We start from the raw sequence: 10,628 nt of genomic DNA on the forward strand, positions 1-10,628 counted from the left end.
TACCTCATTTTAACAGATGAAGAAATTTAGACCCAGAGAGGGCCAGTGAAGGGCTATGTACTCATTCTGCTTCATCTTCACCATTGCAGGGTCACTGGGGGAAAGAAGTCAGCCAAGAGGACCAAGTCCATCAATGGATCCCTCTATATCTTCAGAGGTCGAATCAACACTGAAGTCATGGAGGTGGAGAATGTGGAAGATGGCACAGGTAACAGCTGACTCCTCATGGTGGACTGTTTTCTGTCTATGTGTGCTACCTTATCCTTCCACACATGAAAATGTGCCCAGAGTTGAGTCTGAGTATGTGGGAAGGAAGTACTGTTAAGTTGGGGCATCCTTGGGCCTCTGACTGGTGACTTTGCACAGCCCTTTCTCACTTAAATCCAGTTCACGTGCATGTCATGGCATCACTTCCCTGATGCCACAAACAGAAGTAAAGCAGCCGGAGATGGGCCAGGCTTGGTCAGGCTTTCACTGTATCTTCCTCGGAACATGTTACCTTGAAGCAGTTTTTCAGAATAGGACTGGCTGTACTCTTTGTGTTTGGTTGCTTGGCCTGGGTTTAACTGTGCCAGTTAACTTAGGGCTTAGTAATTGGAAAGGGGAAGGAAATAAGGCAAGGTCTAAAATAGCTTAGATTTCTGGAATGAGTCAAGATTGGAAGGAGTCAGTAATCTGACCTCAAAGTCATATTGATGGATTAGGTGAGCCTGTGGCTATCAGGTATTCTGTGATTCTGGTACTGGTAGGTTGAGGAAGGGCTTATGGAGTAACCCTAAGTTCCAATCTCTAGCATAGCACTGGGAGAGAAGGCAGGCTTGCTCCTTTTTTGATCGGCAGATTCCCTTCTCACCAGACTCTATTTTTCTCTCTCCATTCCTTCCTAGCGGATTACCACAGCAATGGCTACACTGTCACAAATGGCTGGAAGATCCATAATACCGCCAAAAACAAATGGTTTGTTTGTATGGCAAAAACGGCAGAGGACAAACAGAAATGGCTCGATGCCATCATCAAGGAGAGGGAGCAGAGAGAGAGTGAGTATTTTGGGGCTCCCTTTCCTGTGTGTTTTCTCTAGTACCTGGGAACAACCTGGTTTGGGTACCGGAAGAGACTGGATAAATGAATGAAAAGAGTATTAAGTGCTCACTTCATGCTAAGCACCATGCTAAGTGTTAATGATGCGAATAGAAATATGAAAGTTAAACAGTTCCTATCTTTAAGAGAAGAAAATATATTTAGAGCCGTGGTGTCCAGGGACCTGTGTTGTGTTGGTCTCAGGGATGATGAGTGTAGACGTAGAAGTCTTTTCCAGTCTCAGTGCGAGTCTTGATTTGATTATGGTTCCAGAGCTGGAAAATGGGCTACGTGCCTAGTGGCTGGTAAGATGTCTGGGGTGTTAAGTGAGGTGTGTCTGCGACTGGCTAAGTATATTGATCACTAGAAGGCTCTCACAAATCAGGAAGGTGGAAGGTGCAGAGCTGGAACTCTGGTCCAGAAGGTACTAGATAGGGAGGCGAGCAAGAACGTGGATAAAGTGGCGTGCATGAAAGGTTTGAAATACGTTTTTCTGAATGGATAGGAATGGTGGGAACCAGGTGTATGAGGAAGGAAGAGAGTAGCTATGGTGAATTAGGTCTATGGAAAGTAGCACTGGATTAGGAACCAGAGGACCTGCATTCAAAGTGACTTTCTCATTTGGAGACGATGATCTTATGGTTGAGAGCTGGGAGGAGGCATGAAGTGGGGATACGACTGGGGAGAGCTTTCTCTTCTTGGTTGGGCAGCAATTTGGTTAAGCCCCTTCCCTTCTGGATTTGATTCCTCATTTGTAAAATGAGGGGAGATAGCACTAGCAGGTCTCTAATGTTCTTTATTCTAGGTAAGAGAAAGTCAGTGTGAAGGGGAAAGAATGCTAGATTTAGAGTTGAGAGTTGTGTGTTTGAATCCCGTGTCTGATACTTACATGACCAAATCACTTCTTTTGCCTCAGTTTTCTCATCTGTAAAAGGGGAATAATGATAGCACCCACCTTCCAGGGTTGTTGTGAGGAATGAATGAGATGATATACATAAAATGTTTTCCAAATCTTAAGCTGCTTTATAAATAATCACACTGGTAGTACAAGTAGCAGCAGTAGCTGCAGTAGTAGCGGTTGTTACTACTCTAGATCCTTTGCGCTCATTAGCCTGGGGAGGTTAGACCTTGGTATACTCCCCTCTATGGCCCTATTTCCTTATTCCTGGCTTTTGGTTGGGTATAGTGAACCAAAGATGGTATAATGGTTTAGTCCAGTGGTGCCAAACTCAGATAGAAATCAGGGCTGCTGAACCACACATAAGGATCCCTGCTGGCCACATATTGACTTAGAAAGCCACATGAGAACATTATCTATTTCGTATTGTATTTATATTTATTTTGTTTCCCAATTACATTTTAATCTGGTTCAGGCCATACGCAGCCTCTAGGCTGTGTGTTTGACACCTGGTTTAGGAGTGATATAGTGCTATACTTGTAGTCAGGAAGCCCTAGTTCAAATCACACCCCCCATTCTTATTCTCTCCCTGTGCAAGTCACTTAATCTGTCAGTGCTTCAGTTTCCTCATCTGTAAAAGTGAAAGTGGTTGGACTACATGTCCTCTAAAGGTCCCTTTTTAGCTCTAAATCTATAATCCTATGATTCTTTGGTCACACTAAACCACACCATTGGCCATTCTTCTCTCTTCTTTGCTGTTAAAATTTTTTTTTCTTTGAGGGGCATTGATTATTGGCTACCCTATTTTTAGACCAAGAGTTATTAACTCTTAACTATTAACTTGGGATCCCAAGACCCAGATTTCAGGGCATCTGTGAAGTTGTCTCTCTATTTTTCCACTCAAACTTATTTTTATTAACGTTTGGTTTCTTTTGTAAATCTATACATGTTATTTTATTCATTTAAAAACATTATTCTCAAAAGGAGTCCATATGTTTCATTCAAGTGCCAAAGGGGATAGTAAAGGGAAAAAAAGGGCTAAGGGGCTAAGGATTCCTACTTTGGACGGTGGTGAATGTCTTTTTTGGGTTACCTGGAGCCGCTAGAAATAGCTACATGCCTCTCTTCCACCAACCCATACCTCTTACATCAAGTCCTTTTTACCCAAGCAGCTTAGATTGGGGGAGGGGAATGTCTCATGCCAGTATGGCCTCCATATGGGTTTTATTGTTAAATTATAATCTGATGAGCAGTTTCCAAAGTATAAGAATGTTAGGTTCCGAGAACTTGAGAGCTGGAACAGATCTTGGCTCTGCCATTTACTGTGTGATTTGGGGGAATAATTCAGCTTCTTGGGGATTTAGTTCTTATTTGTAAAATGAGAATGTTAACTCAGTTTCTATTGTGCTTCTCAGCTCTAAATCCTATGACCTCTGATCTCAACCTCCTTACTTTCTAGAAGAGGAAACTGAGACTAACCAAAGGGAATAGATTTGTAATGTTGTTTTAGTCCTCTGCCAAATCCCTGTTCCATGGTTCTCATCACGTGATGTTCTCATCACGGGGAAGATACTCTAGGTTCTCAAATACTGTGCTTTGGGAATACCAGATCATACAGGTTCCACTAAGAAGAAAAGTCTTGGTTTATGGGCTCAGTGATGGACTGCATTGCATGTCTCGTCATTTAAGGTCTTAACCAAGTTTGGAGAAACTCATCACTAGGAAGGTGGTGGCCATGGAGTTGAATGTCTGCGTAAGCAGCAAACTCATGAAACTGTCTTTTGAGAGGCTGTGGTCCTGGTCAGTGGAGGGAGTTCCTGTGCTGCTGGATACTTGAGAAATATTGATTATTATTTTCAGTCTGATTGGATTAGATTTTCTGCATAAAATGATCTCTCCCCTTCATCTCTAGCATTCCTGGAATTGAGCAGGTAGTATTGATATTTTAAGGCAGGGCTTCTTAAACCATTTTTTGTTTATGGAACCTTTTGGCAGTCAGATGGAGCCTTCACAGGCCATAAAATAAAATACACAGAATTACAAAGGAAACCATTGATATTTCTGAAATATAGTTATCAGAATTAAAAAACAAAAACAAATAAGTCTGTGAACTGTAGCTGTGTGGTAAAGGAGTTCAGATAGGAATAGGAAACAGAGTGAGCTGGAGTTCCAAATTGCACTTGAATTGTTGAGCCTCTGAGAGTGTAAATGGCTGCTCAGTTTCATGCTAAGAGGGACCTAAGATTTGTGGGCTATTATGAGCTACATTTGCCATGGCCCCTTCTGCTAGCTGGGTTGACTTTTAACTCTATCATTTGCCATGAGCCTAAAGGAGAAGAGATGTGAATGAGGATAGCTTCAATGGCTCAGATAAGCTTCAGTGGATACGAAGGAAAGAACTTTTGATGGAGAAGCGAGAGAGGTGATGTTCTGGGTGATTTGTGATCTTGAGCAAATTAGACTAGATGGTCTCTAAGGTTCACTCAATCGCTTGTATCTGTGACTACCTCACAGGGTTATTGGGTACAGGAAAGATAATTGGTTCCAATTGGTCTTTTTGCTTCAAGTTTCTCCTCAAATCCTCTACACAGCTTAAGGGAAGCTTAACTTGTTTAATAAACTCTAGTGACTTCCTGTTGCCTCTGGAATAAAAAAATAAACTCCAGCTTAGCTTTTAAATCCCTCCACAACCTGCCCCCAACCAATCCTTTTAGCCTTGTTATGCAGTTATCCCTCTCCCCATTGCCCTCTATGTTCCTCGCACAATACTTCTCCCCATGCAGAGATGCCATGCTTTTGCACTCAACTGTCCCCCATGCCTGGCATGTATTCCCTTTTCCCTTCCATATCACATCATCTCTTCTCCTTCTCTGTGAAGGTTTTGCTGGCTGCCTTAATTTTTACTGCTCCCTTCCAAACCACTGCATTTATATATGTCCTTATTATCTGCCCTTTATAATTTAAGCTTATTATAAGTAGGGATTGTTTCATTTATTGGTATGCTGTATGGGTCTTATCAGTGCTTGATTGATTTGCACCCAGGTGGGGAATCTTCTTTGCTGGTATGATTTGCTTGCACTGAGATGTGTGCTATTCCTCTGTGTCCATATCTGTGTGTGTGTATACATCTTGATTTTAAGAACTCTTTGAACTCTTGGAACTCAACCCCATATTGTTACCTATAGTAGTGAGACCAGTGGTTCCCTATAACTCTTACTCATGTCACTATGAATTAGGTAACTTGGTATAGTAGAAGAGACAGTAGTCTCTTCGGTCATGAAAACTGGGTGTGAAAGCTAGTTCTGCTGTTTACTAACTGTGTGTTTTTGGGTAAGTCACTTTATTTTTTTTGACCTTCTGTGCCTTTATCTGCAAAATGGAAAGAACATACTTTGTACTACCTGACTCATAGGATTATTATGAAAAAAGCATTTTGTAAACCTTAAAGTATTATGGAAATGGGAAGTGATTAACACAAAGTTTTTCAGCCCTTGGTGCCAAATCATAAAGTTGAGGAGAGAGGGAGGTAATGATAGGAGTCAGTGACCCAGGCCCGGGGCCCAGCTACCCTCCATTGGAAGTCACAGCTAGGCGGAGCCAAGATGGTAGAGTAAGGGCAGGGACACCTCTGAGCTCTCCCCTAGAACCCTCCAAATACCTTTAAAAATGACTCTAAACAAATTCTAGAGCAGCAGAACCCACAAAAAGATGGAGTAGAACAAATTTCCAGCCCAAGGAAGTCATAGCTAGTCCTCCCTTTTTGATTAGTTATTCATCTTTTATTTTTCTTTGGTATAGCTCAGGCATGTTAACTCATGAAAACATTATGATCCCTGGCAGAAGAGTACAGCAGAGTTATCAGACATCGTGAAGGTACCATTAGTATTGTAACCATTGTCCTTCTAAGAGTACAGAGGGTTCTTTTGATAATGGTATGGGACCTTTTTACTCAGGTATATCAAAGTGCTTCTTACTAAAGAGAGAAATCTGGTGAATATGACGGGCTTCTAAAAGCATCACATAAATAGGATCGCTGCTACTGCAGTATTGTCTTGGTTAACTAGAACTCAGCTACTCAAAATCTCTATTTAATGGATTTTTAAAAGACAAATATTCCCTTTCTAGGAAAAAAAAGGGTTTATCACAGGAAAAGCTGCCATTAGCAATTTATATTTAAAAAACAAAGCAAAACAGAAGAGACCAACCAAGACACTTAAAAAACCCAAAACTTGAACCCCAACTCAAACCTTCCATGTTAGAAACAGAGGCTCTTAGACATAGAAGGAACTTGAGAAGTCCAGCCACCAGAAAGAGAAATTGAGCCCCAGAGAGGCAATTCCAGGTGACTTGTCCGAGGTGAAGCAGTGAGTTAATGGCAGAGGTTGGTCTAGAATTCAGGTGTCTCTTGATTTCCAGGCCTGTATTCTTTTCCCCATACCACATTCAGCCCCCATCTAGCCTCATCTTACCCACCTTTTCCCCTCTTCTCATCCTCATCCATATTTATATCAAGTGTCGACTATGTGCCAAGCATTGTGTATTAGGTGATGGGGATATAGCCAAGTGAAATAGTCTCTACCTTCAAGGAACTTATATTCTATTGAAGCATACAACATTTATTTATTTATTTTTAATTTTTAAACATTTTTTTATTTAAAGTTTTGAGTTTTGAATTCTATCCCTCCTTCCCTTTCCCCCTCTCTGAGATGTTAAGCAATCAGATATAGGTTTTACATATGTGCAATTATGTAAAACATTTCCATATTTGTTATTTTGTTCAAGAAGAGTTGAATAAAAGAAAAAAAATGAAAGAAAGAAAGTGAAAAATAGCATGCTTCAGTCTATATTCAATCAATATCAGTTCCTTCTCTGGAGGCGAATGGTATGCTTCATCATTAATCCTTTGAGATTGTCTTGGATCATTGTATTGCCGAGAATAGCTAAGTCATTCACAGTTGATCATTGTACAGTATTGCTGTTACTCTGTGCAATGTTCTCCTGGTTTTGTTCACTTCATTATGCATGAGCTTGTGTAAGTCCAGGTTTTTCTGAAATCTCTTATATATAGCGCAACAATATTTCATTACAGTCATATGCCACAGCTTGCTTAGCCATTTCCTAATTAATGGGCATCCCTTTGATTTCCAGTTCTTAATCACTACATAAAGAGCTGCCATAAATATTTTTGTACAAATAGTTTCTTTCTTTTTCGATGTCTTTGGGAAATAATACCTAGCAGTGGTATTGCTGGGTCAAAGGGTATGCACAACTTTATACCTCTTCGGGTATATCTAAATTGCTTTCCAGAATGGTTGGATCATTTCACAACTCCACCAACAGTTCATTAGTGTCCTAGTTTCCCATATCCCCTCCAACATCTAGCATTTTCCTTTTTTGTTATATTAGCCACTGTGATAGGTGTGAGGTGGTACCTCAGAGTCAGACAGCATATTTAGATGTGTACAGTAGATAAAAGAGGATTTGGGGGAAGGGGCTCAACAACTGGAGGATTAGGAAGAAAGCTTCATGTAGAAAGATGACTCTCGAACTGAATCTTAAAGGAGAGTTGGAGGTGACAAGCTTGTGAATACTAGCCATGGGAGACCTTCAGTCTAAAGGCACAGACAGTAGAGTGTGTAAGGAGAGGAGTAATTTAGTGTAATAAGACAGGAAAGGTAGACTGGGGCCAGGTTATATAAGGATGAGTTTATATTTGCTTCTGGTGTTAATAAGAGCTCTTGGATTTGTGTGTGTGCGTGTGTGTGTGTGTGTGTGTGTGTGTGTGTGTGTGTGTAGAAGGAGACAGATAGGAGACATATTATAGAGGGTGAAATGATAAGATTATGGGAAGGTTGAAAAGAGGGGGCAGTTTTGGGGAAAGAAGCTTGGACATGTTTAATATGAGATGAGATATTTGGTTGGAGATGTCCAGCAGAAAATTGGAGGTATGGGAGTGAGGAGGAGGGTTTGTGGAAAGAGAATCAATTCTATTTAGGAAGTGAGTGACTTAAGGTCTTGCATCAAGTTAGTCCTGTCTATTCAGAATTGTACTGAGTGTCATAAGCCCAAGGAGGAATGAAAACTAACTCATCTACATTTTAGGAAGAAAAGGGAAGCTGGGTTCTATTTTTAGTTCTTTGGCCATTTGTGTTTTTTTTTCCTCCCAGATTCTTGTATTTCAGTTCAATTCAGTATTAAATGTCTGCCATGTTCAAGACCTTGTGCTTTGTGGTAGCTGTCCTAGACTGTGGAGTATGAAGACAATGAGGAACGAATGGGATGAGTCTTCCAGTTCTTGGGAGGCTTCTTGTTCTGAGATCGGATTGACAACAGGGGTCATAGGAATTCTTAGGAATCTAGAGCTATTAGGGACTTTAGAGATCACTTAATCAATGATTAAGTTAGGAGGCCATGTCTGAGATGTGATGAGGGCCTGAGCCAGAGTTACGGAGAGAAGGCAGAAATGAAAAGACTTGACAATTGATTGGCTGTGTGGGGTGAGTGAAAGAGAGAAGAACTGAAGTTATGATCCTGGGATTCCAGAGGGATGGTGTTAGCCTGGGTAGGGGTAGAGGGTAACATTTAGCCTAGCCCCCTCATTGTATTGATAAGAAAGTTGAGATGCAGTTTGCTCAAGGTAATAAGCAAAGCTGGGATTTGAATACAGTTCCAAATCTCGTACCTTGAATGGACATCAAGTCATTCCCTCTCTGAACCTGGTTCCTCACGTGGAAAAAGGAGAATCATCATATCTGCCATACCTCACTTATAACAGCTTTATAGACTATCAATCCTTATAGAAAAGGGAGCTCTGATTATTATTATTGCTGCTTTCTGACAGATGTTTCCTGGAGACAGGAGAGGGACAGCGGACTTCACATGAGTCCATTGTGCTTAAGGCAAGGAGGGAACATATTGTCCTCTCTCTGGTAATTAACCACTTAGCTCATCACTCTGTGTACGAACAGCCACTGATCACTGAGGAATAGGGGAGAGAGTCCCAGGGAAGCTGAGATGCCAAAGGAGAAGATCCCTTTGAAGAGGAGTTCACTTTGAAGGCTTTTTCCTCCTAGAATGTCAAAAAGGAATCTTGAGCAATGGGAAAAACACAGACCCATATACCTTACTCATATTTCAAAACAGCGTATTGCCTCAGACTGGAAGCAGGAGCAGATATGAGAACCTAACGTTTTTCTATTAAAGAGATTTGAAAAAATATGTGAAACAATGCCACTCTTCTCTTGAATTTTTTTGAAAATATAGTGATTTTTCATAAAAAAGTTATTTATGTTTTTATTATTATGAATCTTGAAATGCTATAGAAGTGTGAGCTGTGACTGGACTATTGCGGTTATAGGGATATACTCTTACCTTCCTCTCTATTTTCCCTGAGAAGCAGCACAGATCAGACTTGCTGTCTACACTTCTGAATCAGATTACATTGTGATTAGGAAATGTTTGACAAACCAAATAAAAATATAATACAACATTGATCATGTTAATTTTGTCTTTTAAAGTCAGTATGTGGTTGAGATCCATTTGTCTTTGAGTTTAATAGGGGATCGAGAGCTGGCCTTGAAGCTGGAAAGACCCAAGTTCAAATATTATCTCTGACCTGTACTAGTCACATAATGTGACCTTGGGCAAGTCTCTTAACTCCCCAGTTCTCTATGAAACTTTCTAAGACAAGAAGTTGCAGAGGAGGTATGGATTTGCGCTGGTAGAGGGAGTTACCCCTTTTGAGAGTTCTCTATAGCAATGAAATTTATTAGAGATCTAGTCCCTATCCTTTGTCTGCTATTAGTATATGAGTAATAGAGACAAGTTGGACTGTGTGGTCCAACTGTGGGGCTTCCTGCCTAAGGACCTTATCTTTGCTGTGTTTCATATAGTCATAAATTTAGAACTGGAGTCCATCACTTAACAGGAATTTATTTATTGGAATATTTCAACAAATTGTTATGTGTATTATTATATAGAAGACACTTTAGAGATCATCTTGTCCAACCCCCTCATTTTACACAGGAGTACAGCTGTACATTTTTAGTAAGTTTCCTAGGGAACAGAAGATTAGCCTAACATCTCCTAGGGACAGTATTCGAGACTGGAGGGTGGGAGAGAGTAAAAGGGGAGCAGCCTTCTGTTTCTTCTTTTGGATGCTTATATTCCATTCTTATTTTTGAGAGGATTATAGAATCTGGTAGAGGATTGTAGAGGTCCATTTAGAAGTCCATGGAAGACCATTTCAGTGGGTCTCCTTTGGCCTTTCAGGTCCTCTCCTTTTTAGAAGCTGGAAGAAACTTTGGAGATAATATAGTCCAAACTCCTTATTTCATAGAGGAAGAAAAACAGTGGCCTGGAGACTTGGAATTGCCCAGTGTCATCTGAACCTAGAAGTAGACCCTCTTCCCCCTGCCCCCGCTGTTGTTCTCTGCCTTTGTCACAAAAGCCTCCAATGGCAGACAATCTGGTAGGCATGCTTGGGTTCTGGCTAGAGTCGAGAGTGTAGAGAATCATCAGGGAATGTGGTACTGATTGGGGTGAAACTTCCAGCTAAGGCATTTAGAAGTATGAAAATGGTCAGAATTATTCTGTAGCTTTTGGGGGTGTGTGTGTGTGTGTGTGTGTGTGTGTGTGTGTGTGTGTGTGTGTG

The 10,628-nt window shown here is 40.8% G+C and overlaps 1 protein-coding gene across 1 annotated transcript in view; it reads left to right on the top strand.

Moving 5' to 3' along the window:
• The window catches only part of PREX1 (phosphatidylinositol-3,4,5-trisphosphate dependent Rac exchange factor 1), a 243,998-nt gene that overhangs the window by 142,938 nt on the left and 90,432 nt on the right, over positions 1 to 10,628 (top strand). The window contains exons 8-9 of the mRNA XM_027851373.1: positions 90 to 208; positions 888 to 1,037. Of these exons, the coding sequence (XP_027707174.1) occupies positions 90 to 208; positions 888 to 1,037 (269 nt within the window). The remainder of the gene's footprint in view (positions 1 to 89; positions 209 to 887; positions 1,038 to 10,628) is intronic.

Source organism: Vombatus ursinus, unplaced genomic scaffold (assembly GCF_900497805.2).
Source record: "Vombatus ursinus unplaced genomic scaffold, bare-nosed wombat genome assembly UNPS02000580.1, whole genome shotgun sequence".
In the NCBI taxonomy this organism is placed as follows: Eukaryota; Metazoa; Chordata; class Mammalia; order Diprotodontia; family Vombatidae; genus Vombatus; species Vombatus ursinus.